The sequence below is a fragment of the Rhyacophila brunnea genome, unplaced genomic scaffold (genome assembly GCF_057557595.1).
Source record: "Rhyacophila brunnea isolate RB1 unplaced genomic scaffold, BYU_Rbru_1.0 scaffold_8, whole genome shotgun sequence".
NCBI classification, from domain to species: Eukaryota; Metazoa; Arthropoda; class Insecta; order Trichoptera; family Rhyacophilidae; genus Rhyacophila; species Rhyacophila brunnea.
The window spans coordinates 30,105,180-30,131,829 of NW_028233350.1; the positions used below are offsets into that span (position 1 = coordinate 30,105,180).

At 32.6% G+C, this 26,650-nt stretch overlaps 2 protein-coding genes across 3 annotated transcripts in view; both read left to right on the plus strand.

The window, feature by feature from the left end:
* The window catches only part of LOC147064124 (carboxypeptidase Q-like), a 60,720-nt gene extending 34,070 nt beyond the window's left edge, over positions 1–26,650 (plus strand). The window contains exons 2-5 of one of the 2 annotated variants that reach the window (XM_085959041.1): positions 16,710–17,033; positions 19,741–19,867; positions 23,385–24,469; positions 26,545–26,650. In XM_085959041.1, coding sequence (XP_085815167.1) covers positions 16,813–17,033; positions 19,741–19,867; positions 23,385–24,469; positions 26,545–26,590 — 1,479 coding nt within the window. In that variant the 5' untranslated portion in view covers positions 16,710–16,812 and the 3' untranslated portion in view covers positions 26,591–26,650. Of the gene's footprint in view, positions 1–16,486; positions 16,607–16,709; positions 17,034–19,740; positions 19,868–23,384; positions 24,825–26,544 lie in introns of those variants that run through there. The other variant, XM_085959042.1, reaches the window with a different exon arrangement.
* Positions 5,438–13,070, plus strand: LOC147064128 (carboxypeptidase Q-like). The gene is given in 4 exon segments (XM_085958662.1): positions 5,438–5,446; positions 8,583–8,701; positions 11,280–11,406; positions 11,982–13,070. Coding segments are annotated over 4 exon segments (1,344 nt in total).

Sequence of the window (26,650 nt, forward strand, 5' to 3'; positions counted from 1 at the left end):
ACAGCCTACCCCCACCCTTCGCTACTGGTGTCAAGCCACATCAGCCTTTCCTATTTATATTTAGAACAATTACTAGTTAACAAAAGTTAGTGTGCACTATTTATGGCGGATTTTAACAGCCTACATCCACCCTTCGCTACTGGTGTCAACTCACATCAGTTAACCCTATTTATATTTAGAACAATTATTAGTTAACAAAGTTTTGAGTGCACTATTTATGGCTGATTTTAACAGCCTACCTTCACCCTTCGTTACTGGTGTCAACTCAAATCAGTCTACTCTATTTATATTTAAAACAAGTAATTTAACAAAATTATAGTGTGCAATCTTTATGGGGGATTTTAACAGCCTACCTCGACCCATTGCTACCGGTGTGCACTATTTATGGTGGATTTTAACAGCCTACCTCCACTCTTCGCTACTGGTGTCAATCCACATCAGTCTACTCTATTTATATTTGGAACAATTATTAGTTAACAAAATTTAGTGTGCACTATTTGTGGCTAATTTTAACAGCCTACTTCCACCATTCGCTACTGGTGTCAACCTACATCAGTCTACATTATTTATATTTAGAACAATTATTAGTTAATATAATAATATGTCCTACTTAAGTCGGATTTTTACAGCCTACCTCCACCTTTCGCTACTGGTGTCAACCTACATCAGCCTTTCCTATTTATATTTAGAACAATTACTAGTTAACAAAATTTAGTGTAGACTATTTATGGAGGATTTTAACAGCCTACCTCCACCCTTCACTTCTGGTGTCAACTCACATTTTGTATACCCTATTTATTATGTAAGTACTACAATTATTTTTACAAAATTATCAAGTAATCGGTATATTTTTTAAACTTTTAAGGGGCCGTCCATATACGACGTCACGTGATTTTAGCTATTTTAGCACCCCTTCCCTATTGTCACAACCTTTACCATCCTGTCTTTATTATGTCCTCCCCGCCCTCTTCGTCAGAAATCATCACATTTTAATAAATTAGACCCCTCCTAGAGCGTGACGTCATATATGGATGACCCCTAATAGAATAAATCTCAGCGAAGATTCTCTTGAAGATTGCAATCGCAAATATCTATTTATTAGTTGTGCGGTTGTATTGATTTCATTAGAGTGCAAATCATTAAAAATGTCCTTGAACGAATAATTTAGGAGTAAACAAATGCGTCACATGCATTCAAACCAATGCCGAACAAGAAGCCCTCTGATTGGTTCATTCAAATTGGATCAACAGAAGCTAAAAGAGTAAAATGTATATGGGAGGGTAAAATGGGCGTGGCTTCTATTAATAGATCGATACTTTTGTTGCTCCAAATGGATCAATTTCGTATGTCATCTTTGGCAATGGAGCAACAAATCAGGGTAGATCAACAAATAAAAAATGTTCAACAAATACCTGGCGCACCGTCGCGTAAGATCAACTTAGATCGAGAAGAGATATCTATATATATATATATACCAGTGACGAAGAGTGGATTTTGCGAATAGAATTAAAAAAATCAATAGTGTTAGTAAATTTTCGAAATTCAACTAAATCATAGATAATAGATGTGAAATTTAAATTTTATTTTTAAAAATTTCTCATTTATTTTGTTAACTGACAATTCGTGGTAGAACTGCATTGTATTGTTGTTTAATTTAGAAAAACGCTTTTTTTGTAGTAATTATTCCACTTTTAATCATTCAGTTGAAAATGTCCCTCGAGGTGGACGAAACAGGTCCTAATTTATTGATTAAAAGTGGAATAAGTACTGCAAAAAATGCGTTTTTCTAAATTAAACAATAAAAATATCTCAAATTAAATATGATTTAGCGACGTAGAAAAAATATTTTTAAAATGGATTTATTTTGAAATATTTTCTTGAAAGCTGAATGAAAAACCTACAACACTGGTGCATTTTTTTGATCTGTTATGACAATTTTCCGATATAAGTTACGATAGTCTATACAAGAACACGATATATTAAATTTATGGGCGGTTTATTACAGCCTTTCAACGCTCGTCTATTAGTGGTAAATATACGATGCAGCGCATTTATAGTTAAATATGTTAATCTATCTGAAGGCCAATTCTTGAATGAAGCAGTATTACCGGTTGCACAACCTAAGCGCAAACCTACTACAACGAAGTATATCAAAAGTCGACCGGTGGTGTCGAGTACAGTATGCAATTTAACTATACACGCTTTGCCGCTAGAGGCGTTAGTAACTCTCCATTTGACTTTGACATATTATTAAACGTCAAAAATTTGTACGTAGTGAGCAGGCTGTTATTCTATTTTTTCTATCTTATACACAACTATTACCGCTGAAAGTATTAGTTTGTGTTTAAACTCTCACTTAAATATTTATTGTGATTTTGTAATACAGAAACACACATGTTTGTTTGAAATTCCGTGTTGTAATATTGTTATATTGGAGACGTAACTAGCTTGTTTAAAGATTAATTGGCTACGTACTTCAACAATTCACAAACGGTTCGTTTTGGCATGTTTACTTTCTATCTTACTCTAACTCATAGATATAAGGTATAAGCATGCTGAATGCTTTCTCACTCGCACGAATGCATTTCGTTCGAAGCTTTATACACACAATATCTCCTGTAAAACTAAAAATTTTACGTGATTCATTAATGCTTCATTAAAGCGGTGTTTTCAACTGCTTTATTCAAGAATTGGACTCCAGGGATCACGCATTACTCCTCAAAATGACATCAGCCAAGAAATTAGTGGAAGAATAATTAATTATTTATATAGAAAATAAATCCTACTGCAGTTCGAAAAACCCTATATTAGCATGTGTCGGAATGCTGGGCTTTATCCTTCTACAAAGCAGAAGGGAAAAAGAGGGTCGAAAGGCTTACATAGAACTACGATGGTTGAATTATTGTGTAGAACAAGACGGCATGGTTACGGTAGACAAAAAATAATGGATACGTTTTCTGGAAGTCTCCAACACCTCAATTGGGTTTTAGTGCCAATTATGATGTTTATTTCATTATTTAGTATCAATAGATACATTTTTTAACTCCAATTATAAATGGTCAGATGAATATTCCATTGTTAAAAGAATATCAAGACATTTCTTTAACAAATTCATAATTTTATAAAAGCTGCAATGTACAAAATAACAATTAATCTCATCTTTATTTACTCTACGTAAGTCTCCTCCTCACGAAGATGCTCCATAACAGTTTTTTTACGAGAAAAGGGTGTTAGCCATGTCTTGGTCTACCGATTAGGACTAAACGCACATTTTTTTTTTTCTAGATGCCTTTATGGATGCCTCGCATTTACTATCGAGGTTTCTTAAGGACTTTGGCACGCAAACTACTCTACTTGATGCTAGTCAAATGACAATTGTGCCGGCTGAGAGAATATGCCTTATTGAAAACTGTTCTTCTACCCGCATCGGGTATTGTTAATTTGAATTCGGCCAGGGCCTATGAAACCGCCTTGCAAAAACCCTGGAAAATTCTTAGTAGCGCAAGGCGGAGGTGATTCTGATGAATATTTTGTCGTATTCATTGGGAACTGAGGACTGCGATTTGTAGTCGAGTTTTTTCCCGTGGTAAAAGAAATGTCGCATAGGACTGATATTCTAAGTATATACTTATCCTATCTTATATGATTGCAGTCACTGGATCTGAAAGGCATGAATCATCTTTACATGTCACTATTTATTATTTTTATTCTTTTTATTACAGGACTAAACGCACATTGAAAATTACATGTATTTGTCCCAGAACAAGGCTTCGAACTCAGGACCCACGACATTATTGTTCGACACGTTGCCGCTCGGCTATCGTGGGTATTAGGTTTAATTATTTTTATATTAAATTTGAAATATATCTTAATCTTGATTCCTTATTCCTTGATTCCTTATGATAAACTTATTATAAAATAGAATTCATACTCATGGCCCCCATAAGGGGGGGGCTGACAGGGCTGTAGCCTGGGGGCTCGGGCTTAGGCGGGGCCCGGCGTGATGGGTCAACCAGATAAATGAGATTAACGCAAATTAAAATTTTTCTCTTGTATTAAAAAAAATTGCCTGCGGCGCTGTTTTACTTTGAGTGTATAAAACTTTAAAAATGTGGTAATGCAATACAACTTCTGATTATTGTTTGTCAATACTCCACAACTCCATAATTCAAGTAGGTACCTACCTAAATAGATGTTTACAAAAATGCTAAATAATTTTACCTCGAACACCATGCTTGTATAGTGTCACATTGCCTTTAACCTCAGCGATAGGTAAGGGGGGCCGCCAAAGACTCTCGCCCGGGGGCCCGGTTTAGAATGTAGGGCCATGATCATACTTATTGATGAATAAATATTCAATTCATTTGATTGTCTCGCTTGCCATCGAGCACATCAATTATATACACAAGACTGCTTTCGGCCTTTACGGCAGCTAAATAGGGTAGGAAAGTATCGAAATATTAACACTTATTGTAACAATTACAATAAGTTAGCCGTCTGAACTGTCAAAATTGTCTATCTTTTTCTAAAATTTATCACAGCCAACTAACTTATTGCAATTGTTACAATAAGTGCTAATACTTGGATAATTTCCTACCCTAGATAGCGGCCGAAAGCAATCTTGTGTATAGAATAGATGCGCAGAATGCGTAGCTCTGACACCTACCTGGAGCTAGCTTCACTGCGATTTTATTGTTACAATGCTAACTGCAGGCTTTCAATTTCATTACTACCTTAAAACCAACCGATTTCGACAAAAGAGAAATTAATAAACACAAATGTTAGAACGAATAAAATTTTCCACATGTATCCAAAACTTAAAACATTAATATATTATATCTCAATGTCACATATTTGAATTTGTTTATATCTTGAAATGTTGTGTGCATAACTTACATTCTTTATTTAGGTGGATCTAATAAAAATATTATTACAAGTAAGTAATTAAGTTTATTCGACATAGGAGACATTATTTCTTCATTGGATCAGTGTCGACTAAAGAAATAGATCGATGTGTAGAGATAGAGGATAAAAAATGATTGTCCGTCCGCAAAAATATTATATAGCTTATCTAATATTATTACAAAAATGAGATTGGTTTTCTTATACATTTAAGGAGCCCTCTTGAATGATAATAGTACTCTAAAATATAACACGGAGAACGTAACGTACTAAGAAATTTTAACGTTTAAGAGATAGGTACAGAGTCTATTGACATTTAAAAAATATTATAAAGTATGAATTCAACAGTATTGTATACCTTAATAATTCTAATATAAGGCTGTATTTTCGTTTATTCACAACCGATCGACAATAATATTATCGAGGCAGAGGGATGTCACTTGCCGCAGAATGTCATCGATGACATCGCCAGTTACTACAACGTGACGAACAGAATAATCGAACACTTTACCAAAGGACCTCAAAAAGGAAAAACATGGAAGGGGTACGTAAAAAATCAAAATTATAAACTAAATAATTACTGCTACTCGAATTTATCATGCTTGGTATCGATATCAACTTCAATTTCGATATATTTTATTATGGAGGTTGTACCTAGGGATTCCAATCCCGGGATCCCGGGATCCCGAGCTATTTTGATATCTATGAACCCCGGGATAGATAAACATAATCCCGAAACTTGATTGGGATTGATTTTTTTATGGAAAATAAAATAAAAAAGAAAATATAGCAGAAAATATACTTTTAATAACAAATAACTACATTAGAAATAAACTGAGTTTGAATGAAGTTTGATTTATAACCATGTGTAAATTGCCGATTGATTTTATTTTTTCACATAAATTAAAAGAAAGATTGAAAAAAAAACAATCCTTAGCACTATTAACAAAGTAATTCCACCAGGATCTCATACGTTTTACGGCAGTTTCATATTTGGCTGACTCATTAGATTTATGAAGCGGAAAGGCCATAAATACTTCACTATTTTAAATCTCGCTAACCCATTCATTAAGTTTTTACTATCAGAAATAGCAATCTCATTAAATTCACATTATTATTTATATTAAAATATTATTTACTCCACTAAACATATGTATTTCCAAGATTGAACGTATACAATATTAACAATAAATGTCTTAAATAGTATAAATAAATTATACTAGATTTATTTTTGACCGATGTTATCAATTTTATTTGTAAATATACAAATTTTATATTAACAATGAAAAAAAATGCCAATCCCGGGATTGTCAAATTGTAATTCCAAAATCCCAGGATCAGAATTTGGGCTCGGGATTGGATTCCCTAGTTGTACCTAATCAATAAATAATCAGAAAACTTAAATCTCGAAAAAAGCATATTTTGAAATTTGGAGAATTCTCATTATTCAAGAAATCATGAACGATAGATAATAAATTTGATTATCTACGTGCATAAGTATTGTTAGCAATTCTCCTAATCGATTATTAATCTGCTTTCTATCTATAAAACTATCAATTTAAGAAGTGAATTTACTAATGCGATAAAAAATAAATTAAACATCTACATTAGGACTAAACGCACATTTTTTTTTTCTAGATGCCTTTATGGATGCCTCGCATTTACTATCGAGGTTTCTTAAGGACTTTGGCACGCAAACTACTCTACTTGATGCTAGTCAAATGACAATTGTGCCGGCTGAGAGAATATGCCTTATTGAAAACTGTTCTTCTACCCGCATCGGGTATTGTTAATTTGAATTCGGCCAGGGCCTATGAAACCGCCTTGCAAAAACCCTGGAAAATTCTTAGTAGCGCAAGGCGGAGGTGATTCTGATGAATATTTTGTCGTATTCATTGGGAACTGAGGACTGCGATTTGTAGTCGAGTTTTTTCCCGTGGTAAAAGAAATGTCGCATAGGACTGATATTCTAAGTATATACTTATCCTATCTTATATGATTGCAGTCACTGGATCTGAAAGGCATGAATCATCTTTACATGTCACTATTTATTATTTTTATTCTTTTTATTACAGGACTAAACGCACATTGAAAATTACATGTATTTGTCCCAGAACAAGGCTTCGAACTCAGGACCCACGACATTATTGTTCGACACGTTGCCGCTCGGCTATCGTGGGTATTAGGTTTAATTATTTTTATATTAAATTTGAAATATATCTTAATCTTGATTCCTTATTCCTTGATTCCTTATGATAAACTTATTATAAAATAGAATTCATACTCATGGCCCCCATAAGGGGGGGGCTGACAGGGCTGTAGCCTGGGGGCTCGGGCTTAGGCGGGGCCCGGCGTGATGGGTCAACCAGATAAATGAGATTAACGCAAATTAAAATTTTTCTCTTGTATTAAAAAAAATTGCCTGCGGCGCTGTTTTACTTTGAGTGTATAAAACTTTAAAAATGTGGTAATGCAATACAACTTCTGATTATTGTTTGTCAATACTCCACAACTCCATAATTCAAGTAGGTACCTACCTAAATAGATGTTTACAAAAATGCTAAATAATTTTACCTCGAACACCATGCTTGTATAGTGTCACATTGCCTTTAACCTCAGCGATAGGTAAGGGGGGCCGCCAAAGACTCTCGCCCGGGGGCCCGGTTTAGAATGTAGGGCCATGATCATACTTATTGATGAATAAATATTCAATTCATTTGATTGTCTCGCTTGCCATCGAGCACATCAATTATATACACAAGACTGCTTTCGGCCTTTACGGCAGCTAAATAGGGTAGGAAAGTATCGAAATATTAACACTTATTGTAACAATTACAATAAGTTAGCCGTCTGAACTGTCAAAATTGTCTATCTTTTTCTAAAATTTATCACAGCCAACTAACTTATTGCAATTGTTACAATAAGTGCTAATACTTGGATAATTTCCTACCCTAGATAGCGGCCGAAAGCAATCTTGTGTATAGAATATATGCGCAGAATGCGTAGCTCTGACACCTACCTGGAGCTAGCTTCACTGCGATTTTATTGTTACAATGCTAACTGCAGGCTTTCAATTTCATTACTACCTTAAAACCAACCGATTTCGACAAAAGAGAAATTAATAAACACAAATGTTAGAACGAATAAAATTTTCCACATGTATCCAAAACTTAAAACATTAATATATTATATCTCAATGTCACATATTTGAATTTGTTTATATCTTGAAATGTTGTGTGCATAACTTACATTCTTTATTTAGGTGGATCTAATAAAAATATTATTACAAGTAAGTAATTAAGTTTATTCGACATAGGAGACATTATTTCTTCATTGGATCAGTGTCGACTAAAGAAATAGATCGATGTGTAGAGATAGAGGATAAAAAATGATTGTCCGTCCGCAAAAATATTATATAGCTTATCTAATATTATTACAAAAATGAGATTGGTTTTCTTATACATTTAAGGAGCCCTCTTGAATGATAATAGTACTCTAAAATATAACACGGAGAACGTAACGTACTAAGAAATTTTAACGTTTAAGAGATAGGTACAGAGTCTATTGACATTTAAAAAATATTATAAAGTATGAATTCAACAGTATTGTATACCTTAATAATTCTAATATAAGGCTGTATTTTCGTTTATTCACAACCGATCGACAATAATATTATCGAGGCAGAGGGATGTCACTTGCCGCAGAATGTCATCGATGACATCGCCAGTTACTACAACGTGACGAACAGAATAATCGAACACTTTACCAAAGGACCTCAAAAAGGAAAAACATGGAAGGGGTACGTAAAAAATCAAAATTATAAACTAAATAATTACTGCTACTCGAATTTATCATGCTTGGTATCGATATCAACTTCAATTTCGATATATTTTATTATGGAGGTTGTACCTAGGGATTCCAATCCCGGGATCCCGGGATCCCGAGCTATTTTGATATCTATGAACCCCGGGATAGATAAACATAATCCCGAAACTTGATTGGGATTGATTTTTTTATGGAAAATAAAATAAAAAAGAAAATATAGCAGAAAATATACTTTTAATAACAAATAACTACATTAGAAATAAACTGAGTTTGAATGAAGTTTGATTTATACCCATGTGTAAGTTGCCGATTGATTTTATTTTTTCACATAAATTAAAAAAAAGATTGAAAAAAAAACAATCCTTAGCACTATTAACAAAGTAATTCCACCAGGATCTCATACGTTTTACGGCAGTTTCATATTTGGCTGACTCATTAGATTTATGAAGCGGAAAGGCCATAAATACTTCACTATTTTAAATCTCGCTAACCCATTCATTAAGTTTTTACTATCAGAAATAGCAATCTCATTAAATTCACATTATTATTTATATTAAAATATTATTTACTCCACTAAACATATGTATTTCCAAGATTGAACGTATACAATATTAACAATAAATGTCTTAAATAGTATAAATAAATTATACTAGATTTATTTTTGACCGATTTTATCAATTTTATTTGTAAATATACAAATTTTATATTAACAATGAAAAAAAATGCCAATCCCGGGATTGTCAAATTGTAATCCCGAAATCCCAGGATCAGAATTTGGGCTCGGGATTGGATTCCCTAGTTGTACCTAATCAATAAATAATCAGAAAACTTAAATCTCGAAAAAAGCATATTTTGAAATTTGGAGAATTCTCATTATTCAAGAAATCATGAACGATAGATAATAAATTTGATTATCTACGTGCATAAGTATTGTTAGCAATTCTCCTAATCGATTATTAATCTGCTTTCTATCTATAAAACTATCAATTTAAGAAGTGAATTTACTAATGCGATAAAAAATAAATTAAACCATTTTAATATTGTGTTATGAAGGCCGCGATTGTCAATTTTTTTTTAGATAATATTGTAGGTTCATATCAAATTGCAGAATACATGATATTATGATTGATTATTAAATATTTATCAAGTCATAAGTCTGAAATGTACCATACTTACTTTTATCCTATATTGTTTAAGATAAAAAAACACCGTATCAAAGAATCATCTTTCCTATCAACTACAATAAACAAACATGTCATTCTTGCAACTAATCAATTTGTTTTCATAATTCAAGTGCAAATCAAATAAAGTTATTTACAATAAACCTGTGTTTGTTATTATTTGTACATATATATTTTTTCCAATTGTTTATTTACAGAATGTCTTCTTCTAGGATCTTTCTAAACTTACTATCGTCTTTGTAAATCTATATCACTTTATTTTATAAACATAATTTAATCTGCCATCGACACCTGTCGTATATGTAGGAAAGTATGAAATATAAGTAAAAGTTTTTAAAAAAACAATATGCAATAGCGCGACATCTATATTTAACAAACTTGTCTAATTAATGGCCGTGAATAGTGATATTTTTTGTATGAACTTTATGTCACGTGATCTTAGGATGTCTGGAGTAGTCTCTACAAAACGATAGGCGCTAATGCGTAGCCTAAAATCTTTGCATATTATAATATGCTATTAAAATAATTATTAATTAGAAAATTTAAAAAAAATCTATGGCATTCAAACACGTACTTATAAATAAATATAGATTATTTTTTAAATAAAAAATAATTTGATTAATCTAATGATTTTTGATGTGTATAAACGTTTAGGAAAATAAATAATTGAAACTCATCACTCAATTTTATATCGCCAGTGAGTTATTGAAATTTCATATAATTAGTGTGTACCTATTCATCAGTTGTAATATCGTATTATCTTCTTATCAAATCTTGTGAATCACTCGTTGAATAAATGAAATGATTTCCATAATATTCAATTGCCTTGAATCCGTGGTTATAATTATTATATTCAAGACATGTCCCCGACGTGCACCCCTCCATATCAATATTATATAATATATAAGTAAAATTAATACCTACATGCGCATCTATTCTATACACAAGGCTGCTATCGGCGGCTATCGAGGAGAATTTGTCATATTTATGTATTGAGGTATTATAATTGTTACAATAAGTTAGCCGTCTAAGCTGTCAAAACTGTCTATCTCGCTCTAAAAGTTAACATGGCCAAGAGAAGTGCTGCTAAAACATAGCTCCTTTTCACAGTTCAGGCAGTGAACTTATTGTAACAATAATTAACCGCCCTAATACATAAATATGATAAACTACCCTACATAGCCGCCGATAGCCGCCATGTGTATAGAATAGACGCGCATGAATTGTTTTAATTTGCTTTTTATGACATAACACCATTATATTATTTTTTCATCAACAAGTAAAACTCTACAAATGTACCTGCTTTCTTTTTTATTTATGGGTCGAGAGACCTTCCTTTAGTGGGCTAAATAGTATTGTTATTTTTTCCAGCTTAGCTGACTTTGTGGACAAGTTCGGAAGCCGCCTCAGTGGTTCTCAAATATTGGAAGACTCAATCGACTACATGGTTGCGATGACAAAAGCCAACGGGCTGGATGTGCACACTGAAGATGTTGAGGCTATTATAGTAATTAATAACACAAATTTCAAAAATCACAATGACTTCTATAATCATCTACATTCTAAATACACTTTCTTGAGAGGTTTTCTTCATTATTGTTGATCGATAATTTCCTTCCATATTTTTCGAGATCTGCTGATATTTTAATTGGCGGCTACTTAGAACTTTTGCTTGACTCAATTATTAAGACACAGCCATTTGTAATATTACGTATAAATTTTGAATGTTAATGAACAGAACTATTCTTCTTGGAAGGTCATAAGATCAAAACATTATACTTTTATTATATTTTTATTTTGAAAAATTAACTAACAACGCTTTCGTCCATTATGATATTTCCACTGACAACAAATTGTTCAAATTGTCATTATGTATTCTAATAGTTTATAAATAAATATAAATGTATTTATTTAAATAAGTATATTACCAATAATTATGCAATACTGGCATACGTTGTTTTTTGCTATTTAGATAATAAATATTTTTTCCATGTTACATTTTATTAATTAGTGAATGTGGATAAGGGTGGTGGTCTTCAAATAAATGTTTTATTTAACATATTTTCATTTCAGATTCCTCACTGGGTCAGAGGAGAAGAAAAGGCAACATTGCTCGAACCAAGAGAGCAAGATTTTCCTCTTCTTGGACTCGGATACAGCGTGTCAACTCCTCCTGGAGGAATAACAGCAGAAGTGATTGTAGTTCAGTCATTTGACGAACTTAAACTTCTGTCACACAGCAAAGTCCAAGGGAAAATAGTTGTATATGACCAAACTTTTAAAAACTACGAAGAAACCGTAAATTACAGGGAAAATGGGGCTTCTGAAGCATCTAAACTTGGAGCCGTTGCAGCTCTTGTGAGATCTATAACTCCTTTTTCCTTACGAACATCGCACAATGGAATGCAGTCATATGCTGCCAATGTAACTAAAATACCAGTCGCTGCTATTACTGCTGAGGACGCCGATATGCTTTGGCGAATTCAGGAGAGAGGTCAAAAAATTTAAATTAAACTAGTCATGTCTGCGACGATAGAGAAAAAAAATTCTAGGAACACTATCGTAAATTTGAAAGGTTCTACAATGGAAGAGAAAATTGTCGTTGTTTCTGGTCATATTGACAGTTGGGATGTAGGATATGGAGCCATGGATGACGGTGGAGGGCTTTTTATATCATACATGGCACCGCTTGTCCTAAAAGAGCTAGATCTTTGGCTGAAGAGAACATTACGTGCTATCTTTTGTACTGCTGAAGAATTGGGACTTGTCGGTGCAGAGGCTTATACCAAAGCTCATGAAGCAGATGATGACAATCTGAATTTCGTTATGGAATCAGACGCTGGAACATTTGCTCCTCTTGGATTAACATATGCGGGAAGTAAACAAGGAGAATATATGATGAGAGAAATATTGAAATTATTCTCTGGGATTAACGCCACTCAACTAGTTGTAGGAGAACCTGGAACTGACATAAGCTATTGGATTGACAAGGGAATTCCTGGAGGTGGGCTCTTGAACGACAATGGAAAGTATTTCTGGTATCACCACTCAGAAGCTGACACTATGAGCGTTATTGATCCTGATTTACTTGACCTGGATGCTGCGTTTTGGACTGCATTCTCGTACATTGTCGCCGATATGGCAAATGATATTTCACGATAAAATATTTTATACATTCATTTATTCTTGTGTTTGTGCTTATTGTATCCACTGTTTTTTTAAGAACATTGTGATTAATAATTATGGTTAATTACATTATTAAAAATTTTCCTCACCCTTCTATCTTATAACAAATACATCGAAGATAATGGAGTATGGAATTTTCCTAAGTTTTAAGGGTTTTACTACCAAATATTTTATTAAATTAAAAATTCATTATCTCCTATCGTTCCAATATTTTTGTTTTTTTCTTACTACTGTTGAAGTCATAATATAATGGCATGAGGCTCGATTGGGCCCAATGCGACCAATCGCTTTAAGTCCGGGATTAAATATTAGTACCTAGATAATAATATCCAAGTGTAATGCAATAAAAGGACTCTACACATATTTACTCAAATTATATACCATTTTATATCCTAAGAAGATCATTTTTGGACCTCCACCGAGTGGAGGTTGTATTAACAGGTTTGTGTTTTTTACGAGAAATTGATGTTAGCCACTTACTCAATCTAAATATTAGAACCATACTCAGCATAGTCCAAACAATTCAAACCAGGGACCCTCGATATTATAAGCTAATGCGGTAACCGCCTGGCCATCGTGGGCACTCAATTAGTAAAATATTCATAATTATTCAAGTTACTTAAGTTAAGACAGTCTTATCAAGATGTCATAGCTAGTATAAGTATGAATGGTCGACACAGGTGAATAAAGGAACAGTTACCATCATTATTTGACGATGACTTCCTCACCTAATCATTAGTTTCCATTTGTTTTAATGTATGTCATCTTGATTCAATTTATTCTGAAATAGTTGTCATTTCAACCGAATTCAATATATATATATTCAAATGGTAGTGATTTTATTTGTGCGGTGATCACATGCGACCATCACACTTAATGCTTTGAACTAATGCATCTACCTGGTATGCGATCCAGTGGCGGCTGGTCTAACATAATACAAGTGCACAGCACCGCTTGCATTCTTTTGAAATATCGCCCAACATCGAGGATCATTTTTCTTCATAATTTTTCAATACTATCACTCACTTATTGTAGTGAAAACTATAGCCAATATCTCTTGCGATATAATATTTAGTTTATGTAAAATTAATATGAAGCCATTTAAAACATCGGAAACCGTGTATATCATTAATTTCGTCATGAGTGTCGCCGTCCAAAAACATGACATAATTTTGGTCTGAGAACAAAGAAATTATAATATGAATTTATTATTATTTGCTTTGCAAGCATAGATATGGCAATCTCGTATGTAAAGTGCATGTAAAAACTAAAAACAATTCATTATTTTTTTATTTTAAAATATGTAAGAAATACAATAAAATGTCGGTATGTAGGTATATTGAAGTATTTTGAGTCGTGTTTAGTCATTACAGTGTTGCCAACCGTACTATAATTATAGTATCTGTACTATAATTTTGGTCCGCGTACGATGTACGATATAAAACAGGTATAGTACGCCCAAAATACTATAATTTTGAATATCGGAAAAAACATGTAAAAAGTACTTACTAAAATTTCGATATTTCCGTTCGATAAATTGGTGCAAAGTATTATAATTTTGCAATATAAGAAAATTTGAAGAACTTGGAAAAAAAATAGCCCCAAAAACGTAAAAAAATCCCTTGACTTTGGTTTAAAATGAAATTTCTTGAATTCTTCGGTAAGCAGTTTTGGTCGAAAGAGGTACCTAAATAAAAAGGGGTTTCGGAGTTTCTCAAATTCTCCATTATTTTTTTTTCTGAGAAACAAAAAACCCATCCATTTTCAACAGATGACAACGCGTACTATACTTTTTCCCTAAATACTATAATTTTGGAGGCTCTGTACTATAATTCCACTTTGAAAAGATGGCAACACTGAGCCAAATTTAAATCAGTTTACTCTTCAATCTAGTGAAGGGAAGTCAGTATAGAACTAAAAATAATTTTGTTGCTGTATTTCTGGAAAATTAATATATCACTATCGTATGTGTCAACTAAATTCAATCTGTCAGTTATTTATAATAATGATATTGTTATGGTTTTGAAACTCTGTTATTTTATAACTTTGTTTCAACACCATTATAATGGAGTTATACCACGTAAATGAGATTTCAATTAATTAATTAATAATTAATCAGTACCTAATGTTATTGTTATTTTACAAAGTGCAGTTTTATAATGATATTGATCACTATTTATACCAGTGGTTTTCAAACTTTATGTTACTGCGCCTCCCTTTAAAAAAAATCTAATCTTGGCGACTCTCCCTCTTTATTTCATTAAATAATACAGACACCTTTTTAACTATCATCATATATCAAAAATTATCATTTAAGTACCTATATCAATCACCATATAGGTATTACATCAAATTGCAACGCATAACCACAAATTTAAAATATTTAATAGCCTCAAAACAAAGCAGCGGCTCAGGCGACTTTTTTTTACTATTAATAAAATAACGTGAAAAGTGCATTAGCAAACTAACCAAGAACTCAGTAAATAGATTTTTGTTTGCTTCAATGTATCTGGCGCACAAATCATTTAAAAGTGGAAACATGGCGAACTTATTTTTTTTTGTAATTTTGATTTCCAAAGCTCCAATATTTTATGAATGCCTTCACTTCGTCTTTTTAAATCAGTGAATGCATTAGTGGTCCTTGCATTGATTTATTCACTCATTTTTTTTTTAATTTCAACCAAATAGACAAGTTTAACAACAAAATTATCGTTCCTCAACAAATTTGGCTCAAATTTCAACATTACCATTTTATTTCATTTTTTCACGAGGTAGCCAGCACGCTTCACAATATACTAGTGTGGTATTATAAAATCAGTCTCCATATTTTCAGACAGGTTTGCAAACAACCTTTTATAGGACTGTTTTATGTAGTTTATATCTAGCGGCCGTTTTATAAAATAACCATTTGCAAACTGCAAACCTGTGGCTACATTAATTGTGTGAAACTTTTCGCGCCTCCCTTCGCAACATTCCGCGCCTCCCAGTTTGGAAATCGCTGATTTATAGGTACGTTAAAGAAAAATTTCAAAAGGCAATAATTATTATAATATATTTTATATATTCGATTAACATGGCTTCCATTTATATTTAATAACCATTTTAAGGGATTCTGGTTAGAAATTCTCAAAATTGTTCAAATCACAGGTTTCAGAATTTGGTTTCGGTTTCAATTCCAGCTTAGGTTTTGAACAGCCAAATGAAAAATTTCCTTCAGGATCAATTACTTAAAACCTAGTACCTAGATAATATTTAGCAAATAATATGTATCTTAAATGCATTCACTACACGTCATTGGTATCAATATGCAATTTTAAAATATCGGTATTGCAAATCATTATGTAATAAGTTAAGAGTGGTATTTGGCCGCCTTGAAACCAGACGGACAAAGTGTATTGATTCAAACATGGCATCGCTATCTCGTGTATATAACCGATAGCATTTCATTTTTAGTTGTCTCACTAATCACTTGTAGGAAGAATATGTATAAAAGGTTTAACGTAAAGATAAAGGTGATTGTCGTCCATCTGTGAAAATATTACATAGCTTATCTTATTAATATTATTAGGTATTAATACAAATAAGATAAGTTATATTTTTTCTTTTATATTTAAGGAGACCTCTTAAATGATAAGAGTTATTTTAAAACATATCGTAGAGAGTGTATTATTAAAACATTTTAGTGTTTAAAAAAAGAGTGTTTATTGACATTTTTAAAATGTTATCAAGAAGTGTGAATCCAACAGTGTTGTTTACTGTACTTGTGACAATAAACTGTATATTCGCTTGTCCGCAACCGATCGACAGTAATATTATTGAGGCGGAAGGATGTCACTTGCCGCAGAATATCATCGATGACATCGCCAGTTACGCCAATGTGACGAACAGAATAATCGATCACTTCACTAAAGGACCACTAAAAGGAAAAACATGGAACAAGTAAGTAAAATAATCAAAACTCTTCAGATATTATTACACACTACTGCTCGAATATTTCATGTTTGCTCAACAAAGTTCTAGTTTTGTTGATAATTCTCCCACAACATTCAATTGAGTCTTTGCTTAGTATCAATTAACTTAAACAATAGTGCAAACCTATGCACTTATACCTAGATATTTAGGGCCGGATATACGCTTAAAGATGCCCTGGACTAATCCACTTTTATGGCATATACAACCAGTGGCGCGTTTAGTGATTTTGAGGCCCAGTACGATAATAAATTAATGAACAATGTTATGTCCATGAAATCTTAATTTGTCACAGATTTTAACATTATTGAATGATATTATTAAGCAAATAGAATTATTAATTCGTGAGAAATACGTAACTTTTATAGATTTAGGTATTATTTTATAACTGGTTTGATCAGTTTGGAGGCCTTTGTTTAATTTTTGTGATGCATCGGTTGCATCATTTGCGTGAAAGATAATCGTCGATGTATACAACTATTTAAAATGGCAATTTTAATATTTATTATATATATAATTTAAACATTTTTAATAGTGTTCTTTACGTTAAACTTTACGTAGATGCATACAAATGAGCAGTATTTAGCCTATAATGTATTTGGGAATCTCATGCATACGACCCTTTAGACTATAGGCCCCGTTTACTGTATAGTAAATTCGGTCCTGACTCTCCATGTACATGAAAAAAAAATGTGAATACTCCAATATCAGTGACATTAATTATTAAAACTTTATTATTTACTGGCTTTTAAACCATAACTAGACAAAATAAACCTAAGTTATTGATTGTCGTTTATTATCATATAGTCATGTAACACATCGGTTTAAAAGTCATGTTATGTAACATATGCATACATGGCATAAGTATTACTGCTATCCATACAAAGAAAAAAAATATGAGATGTGGTACCAACTTTCATCCAGTTCAATAGTTAATATTCATATAGTATAATAATATGTTTTCTACCTTGGGGATATATTTTTAATCAGAGATATATCTTGCTGATCTCCGTAATTATAGTACCCATATTTTATTACTGCGTTATATAATACATAAGTACCTGGATATCCTGTCTTTTTATCATAAATTATCAATATACAGTTATATAATACATTTCTAAGAGTATATAGGTAACAATTAGATATTTCAAATTTTAATAGGTTTCCGATAGATGACAATAATTGTTGCTGTGGATGGGTAGCGTATTGTTCAAACATGCTGTAGATACGGAGTATAAAAATAATAATTAAACTACTAGATATATTTATTGTGCAATCATAGGTGTGGAAAATTTTACTTAATAACTCATTTTTTTCTAAATATTCTATATGCATATAAATATTTATATATAGATAGGTTTTTGTCAGGGAACACAGAATGACTGGGAACTGAAATACATAACGGGTATGGAGTAACAGGCAACCAATCTATAGTGAGGGAAGAATATGGGATATACTTAAACACGTCATTCTAAGCTTGTTCTTCGTTCTGACAACTGCTCTCGGTTTTTTATGCACTGACGCTCATTCAATATTGGTGTATTGAAGGCTGCAACACACACTATTGCACGTCTATAGAATGTATGTTTCATTTTCGTAGAACACTCACACATTCAAAACCCTGTTTAAAAATGTAGTGTATCGAGGTATAGCCTATCTGCGGGTCTATTCTATACAAAAGGCGACTATCGACCGCTAACGTGCTAACGTGATAATGTGTTAGTATTTGTTACATACATTTTATATTGAAATATTATAATTGTAATTGTATTGTAATCAGTTAATCAGTCGAAACTGTCTCTCTCTCGCTCTCTCTCTATCGCTCATGCTCTAAATTTTAGCACAGGCAGGGGGCATGCCATTAAAATATATCATTTATTGCAACAATTAATACCGGCTAATTATAATTATTACAATACGTGTTAATAATTTGATACAAACATACCCTAGTTAGCGGTTTTAGCGGACAAAAGCAGCTTTTTGTATAGAATAGACCCGCTGAATTCTATTTATTAATCTGTTCCGTAGGTGGACATATTATTATTATGTTTATTCGTCTGGACTACACTAAATCTTTTTTCATAATAATATATTAACATCTTGTTTTGTACATATTACCTATATGTACCTACATTATCTTTATTTATTACATGACTGTGCACATTGGTCAGATTAAAAGTATAATTAATAATAATTATGATCTTATTAGGTAGGTACATTTCAAAAGATAATGTAGACAGATTTATAATCGGTACATAATATTTCAGATTCATATCAGATTTTACGACAGAATACATAATATGATTAGATTAAGCTCACATACTTTTGATTAATTATTTAACATTAAAAACACCATACCCAGGGTTTTCCCTATCAGCCAAAATAAACAAATGTCATTGTTGAGGCTAATAGATTTGTTTTCAAAATTCAAGTGCTTGAAATCAAATAAGTTATCTAAAAAAATCTTTATTTTTGCTCTTGCATACTTACACATTTTCCAGTTATTTAATTAATAGTGTACTGACTGTATCTACACTTTCTTTAATCTCTATGACGTATTATTATCTTTTTTCTTATATTATATTATAACACTAGATATTCTAGATCCACAAGTAAATCTCTCTAAATATGTATATGAAATTTCAGATTTCTATTTTTGTATTGTTATTTTTTCCAGCTTGGCAGACTTTGTGGACAAGTTTGGAAGCCGTCTCAGTGGTTCTCAAATATTGGAAGACTCGATCGACTACATGGTTGCGATGACAAAAGCTAACGGGCTGGAGGTACACACCGAAGATGTTGAGGTAATAATTAATAACAAAAAATATCATTTTCATAATCATCTTCTTCCTGGGTACACTTTTTACAACGTTTTTCTTAGCTCGTATTCTTATTTGTCCGGTAGTTCTTTGTCCGGTACAAATCTTGCAACCGATTTTTAACTAACTTTCTGACTAGCTAGACATTTGAAACTTTTAAAATATATCAGAACACGATGCCAATCAAAGAGATTGGCAAGAGACAAGTAGAATTGAATTCATTTTCAGTTAATTCTATTTTGTATGTAAAGTTATTTCGACACCATTATTGGTTGCTAGGTAGGAGTCTGGGGTCCTAGCAACTAAAATATTATTATACACGTGCGTTACTATGGAAATCAATATGACATGTCAAGTACAAATTTTTTTGATCGTTTAAGCTAGTCAAGTCAAGTTTTTATGGTTCAACAGAATTTAAAAACGTTGTATATAAAAGTTCTTTTTATCTTGTAATTATTTGAAATGTTTTCTTGTTTTTGTTCTTGTTGATCATCAATTTTTCTTCGATATGTTTGAAGTTGTGCTGTATGTTAAGTAGCGGCTACTTGGAACCGGAGCTGGAAGTGAAGCCGGAACCGAATTCAAACCTAAGAACTAATATTTACCTATTTTAGAACACCTTAAACATTGTGGGGCTACGGCGGTCCCATTGTTCCATTTTTTCCCCCATCATTTACTTATGCTAGAGTAAGTTATTCCAAAAAAAATAGTAGTTAGGTACATTCCGACATAATATTTTGAAAATGTTTATTACCAATATGGCTGAATGGCTACAAACCGTGGTATCGTTACGCACTGTTAATAAGGATATCTTGGAAAACATAGTAAAGACTTTTAGAGATTTTAAGATATCCTTACTTTGTTGGAGTAAGTAGGTAAATTATATGATGACTTTTTAAGAAACCTAAACTGAACTTCTATGTTTTTTGACTTAATGGAACCGATCCCCATTCAATTGCCGATAAATTGTTCGATAACCGAACCAATTTAATTTTTTGGGGTGCTTTGCTTGGAACTCTAGCAGCGACACGCCCATGTATATGTATGCATAATTATTAATGTTAATATAATGGATTTTCTATAAGTTCTGATAATAATTTTTACTAGCTGAGCCAGCTGGCGGTCGCCAGTCTGTCTCGCTAGGTCTTGCAGACGGCTTGGCAGTGTTGGATTTTAATATAATTGTGAAGTATGCATAGATGGCGCCATAGTTTTCCCTTCGGGATGGGTTTTTTATTCACGTCAGACAGTTTGATATTTCGCTGATTTGTCATTTTTACGATTTGCAAATCGTCACTACCAATATAAATTTGGACTCATATGCGTAGTCTATTCGTATTCGTAACACCGCCTTACGCTGCCATGCCTAGCAGAACAGCTGGCAATCGCCGATTGCTACCACTGACATTTTAATTTTAATACAATATATTATGACGTGATTATCATAAATAGCGATCCAATATAACGTTAATCTCCTTCCGGTCCCATTGAGATAATAGAAGAAAGTTAGGAATGTAAAAAATAAATTTAAACATTATTTTGTTTCATTGTCTATAAAAAAGAAATGCTTGCAGCCATAGAATAATATTGTAAAATCAAAATTTGAATTAAAAATTAACCTTAAACAATATAGTTTCCCGGTGCGGGACATTCATATCGAGACAAATGTTGATAAATAATGAAGAAATACATATTATATCTGAGAGGAATAGAACAACTCTGATAAGAATAGGAATTTATAAGACCTAAAGATGTGGAATCAGCTTAAAGAGGTCTTCATCCAGCAGTGGATTGATACAGGTTGATGACGATATAAATGGGTAAGTATATAAAATCACAAATTTAAAAAAATATAGCAATTTATATGACCAAGTAGAGTATAATAAGGTTGGGATAAACTTCATCCAGCAGTGGATTGATCTTGGTTGATGATGATAATGACGATATTACGAATGGGTAAATATAATTGCAACAACTAAATAAAAGGATATGTTAATTACTTAAGGCGTAAAAACGGAATAACTTGACTTTGCCGATAGGATTTTTTGTCTAAAAAAAGGAGACGTTAATTGCGCTTCGTGTAAAAACGGAATTTATTTGAAAAAAGATCTCATTAATCACTTTTTCCAAAATCTACTGATATTTTATGGAATCTACTGATTTTTTTTTCAAAATCTACTGAAATTTAAAATTTTGACTTGGCAACACTGCATGATCAAATTTTGAAATATTATTCTTTGCGTTCAAATGACGATACGTGCGCGCCCGCAGTGAAATGAAATAAACATTTTTAATGGGAATAAATGTTATTGTTTATTTGAATAATTATAGTTATCTATAGGTACTTGCTATAAATGTGAGTTATTAAATAGTGATGTGCATCTTTAAAATCATTATAAGACGTAAATAATCTCAGCTACAAATTCGTAATTATGCGATGACGGATGGTAGTTTTTAAATGTGATTTTTTTGTGACTGTGTAGAGTTTTATAAAATTGTGCTCGCTTCGAATTATAGCCACTCGAATGCATCCGATAAGTAAATATGTGGTGAGTAAATTGAAATAATGTAGTTTAGTATACATAACGTGATAAATACGTAGTGTCAAAAGACTATCTTTCCGTCAGAGGTGTAGAAACTTAACTTAAAACAAAGAACTTAATTAATAAAATTTTTAATAAATCAGTTCTAATATGTTTATCGGTTAATCTTATTATGATTAGTTTGTGAAAATTGATTGTATATATCGGTTAAAATGCATTTCAAATTTAAAGCAGCCATCTTTGGTGAGTTGGTTTGAGTGTTACAAACATTGTGAAAAAATAAATTCCCGACATAATCAGTTGTCATTAAAGTCGCGTGTCGCTGGAAAATATCGGGAAATGAACAAAAATCACCGAAATCGAATGGAATTTAATCATGGGGCTGTCAACTATGGAGAACCCATTTTAAACAATCCGAGAACCGATTATTTTTTTTAACCCATCGGACATGACGAATAATGCACACAATCGCTCGCCAAACCCCGGGAAAGCTGTAGGATAATAATATATTATAGGAGATTAATGTTGATATAAGGTCATTCTAAAGAATTTACGAACACCGGTTTCGTCCATTAGGATATTTTCAACAGATAACAAATAGTTTAAGCTCCCGTTATTTATTCTAGCAGGTAACACAAAATAAGAAGAATGGGTTATCTTCTAGGTCTGGCTCTTAGAAGATATAATTCTCGAGTGAGTCATATGGATAAATATGAGATAAACTTAAACAAGTGTTAAAGAATAATATACTTCTGTATCATAATATGCATTAAACTTGGTCATGTAAAAAAAACGCGCATTTAATATTGGTAAAATTATAATGTCATTTTAAGCGCTATTTTTGCCACTTGTCATTTGCGTCTTGATATCTATGAGCTTACTTAAAAACTAAGGCTGTCTATAAGAGTGATATAGATTATATTATAGAGTACATAATAAATATATTATATGATTTTCAGATTCCTCACTGGGTCAGAGGAGAAGAAAAAGCAACATTGCTCAAACCAAGAGCACAAAATCTTCCTCTTCTTGGACTCGGATACAGCGTGCCAACTCCTGCTGGGGGAATAACAGCAGAAGTAATTGTAGTTCAGTCGTTTGATGAACTTAAAACTTTGTCACCCAACAAAATCCAAGGGAAAATAGTTGTCTACGCTCAAACTTTCAAAAGCTATGGAGAAACCGTAAAATATAGGAGCAAAGGGGCTTCTGAAGCATCTAAACTTGGAGCAGTTGCTGCTCTTGTGAAATCCATAACTCCGTTTTCCTTACGGACGCCGCACACTGGATATCAGTCATATTCACCTAATGTAACTCAAATACCAGTCGCTGCCATTACTGCTGAAGATGCCGATATGCTTTGGCGAATTCAGAAGAGAGGTCAAAAAATAGAAGTCAAACTATTCATGTCTGCGACGGTTGAGAAGAAAATCTCAAGAAATACTATCGCAGACTTAAAAGGCTCTTCAATGGATAAGAAAATTGTCGTTGTTTCTGGTCACATTGATAGTTGGGATGTAGGAGATGGAGCCATGGATGACGGTGGAGGCGTTTTTATATCATACATGGCACCGGTCGTCCTAAAACAGCTGGGTCTTCGACCGAAGAGAACGTTACGTGCTATCTTTTGGACTGCTGAGGAATTAGGACTTATCGGTTCAGAAGCTTACACCAAAGCTCATGAAGCAGATAATGACAATCTTAATTTCGTTATGGAATCAGACTATGGAACATTTACTCCTCTTGGATTAACATATGCAGGAAGTAAACAAGGAGAATGCATGATGAGAGAAATATTGAAGTTGTTCTCTGGAATAAACGCCACTCAACTGGCTTTAGGAAATCCTGGACCGGACATTGGTTTCTGGACTGACAAAGGAATTCCCGGAGGTGGACTCTTGAACGATAATGGAAGATATTTCTGGTATCACCACACAGAAGCTGACACCATCAGCGTTATTGATCCTGATGTACTTGATCTTGATGCTGCGTTTTGGACTGCATTCTCCTATATTGTAGCCGATATGGCAAATGACATTCCACGGTAAAATATTTAATACATTCATTTTACTTAGCTTATTGCTTGTGCTCGTATTTATTATAATATATTGTTGACCAAAAAATTTACGACAATTTCAAAAAATTACAATTCATGATATTTTAATTATTTACCACCTCAGGTTTATCTTATCTTAAGGACCAATTTAATGGTTTTGGGGAAATTGAGATTGAATTTCGAATCCCGATATTTTAAGATGTGATTGTACATTTATATATATGCTAGACTAGTTAACAAAGGCTTGACCTCATGGAACTATATTAATTTATAAAATGCATAACGTAGAAATGCGATGATATTACCTATTGATAAAAATGGCAAATAAATTACATGTATAATTAATATTGTTTTTGTAGTTCCTACACTAGTTATATAATATTTGTAATTAAATTTTAAAATACACTATTATACTATTCCAGTTGTTGTCCAGTACATAAATTTACAACTACTATACCTAATAGTCGAATTGAATGATCGCCCCTCTATTGAAATAATTTTGTCATAATATTGGAGGTACTTAACAAGCGTACAAATGATTATGCATTCATCAAAATGCACAAGTGAATAATTATTCCTACCAGATTGTTGGACTAACACCGTGGGTCCCAGGTTCGAATCCTGGGTCTGGCAAGTACACATATTGTTTTTCAATTTGTGTGTGAGTCAGGGTATGGACCTAATAGGTTGAGCAAAAGTGGCTGACATCCATTTCTCGTAAAAACAAAATCTGTTAATACAAACCTCTACTCTGTCGATGCCCATATGATCCTATTAGGATTGGACATGGTTGGAATGAACGAATGAATTTAGAAAATAGTTGTGCTCAAGTCATGAAATTATTCGCCATCATCACCGACTAGATGTTGTAATCGAAAAATCTCGTCTTGAGAATCCTCGAGAAATAATTAGAAATTAATTTCTTTAATTTGGAGAACTCTCATTTATCGAGAAATCATGAGTGAGATTCTCGAGAATTCAAGAAAATGTCACTAGGCTAAGCTGCCGATCGCAACTAGAATTTTGAAAAATAATGGAAAATTTTATTTCTCGTTTAAAAAATGAAGGACGTCGATGTGAATGGGATTTATTAAATTTCTCGGGTAAAAAAATGGCTGAATACCTAATTTCATAATAATGTCGAGTCTCGAGAATTCTCCAGAAATCAAAACACCAATATCAATTTCTCGAGAAAACAAATATTCTTGATTTCAAAATTCGCATGGCTTTTCAAGTATCTGCAAGTGAAATATATTTGTCAAATATCGTGGGATTCCTCCTTTTTAAGAAGTACCTATATTTGATATTCAAGGTGCTTTGTGAAGATTAGTTCTCATTGCGCCAGCATTCGAAATTAAGATTTATTACGAACATTGCGAACCGGAGTGGTCGATCATTTTCCAAGAATATTAACATAAATATTCACCTAATTTTATGTATATCTTATAAAAATAACTGTGTTCAGAATCTGTAGGTGCTGTAATCCAGGGCTCGAAATGGACCGGAACGCACCGGAGCGCCGTTCCTGTTCGTGAAATCAGTAAAATTATCGCTCCGTCTCGTGGAATAAATAATTTGACCGTCTGAGCTGGATAGGCCATATAATAGAAAATCTAACACACTTATTTTTATGAAAAAAAACACATAAACTTTGATAACTTTACTATATAAAAATCTTCAGAAAAATGTCGAGCGCTCCGGTTCGTAAATTTTTCCATTTCGAGCGCTGGTTAAATCTTTTGTAATGGCCTACCTAGCTTGGACAGTCGAATTCATTTCGGGCCCTGCATTGTAGTTTGTGACAATTATGATATATAAGTCGACACAGGTGCAATGACCAAAAGAACAACTATTCTCATCTATGACGATGACTTCTTTACAATAAGCTAATCATTCGTTTATATTCAAATCAGCTCATTCTGAATATTATTAGCAACCATACTTATAAAATAAATGAGCAAATATGTTTCTTAGATTGGAAATTTTCTTTCTCGATAAGCAGGTGTATTATGTAAGATTTACTTTTGGAAAATGTTTTTTTTATTTATTTTTTTCTTTTGTAGAAATAATTCTAAATGGATTGGAGGACATGATCTTGAGGAATTGTAGGACAACCTTACTGTGTTTACAGAATAATTGAAAGGTCATACGTATTTTGAAAACAGGACG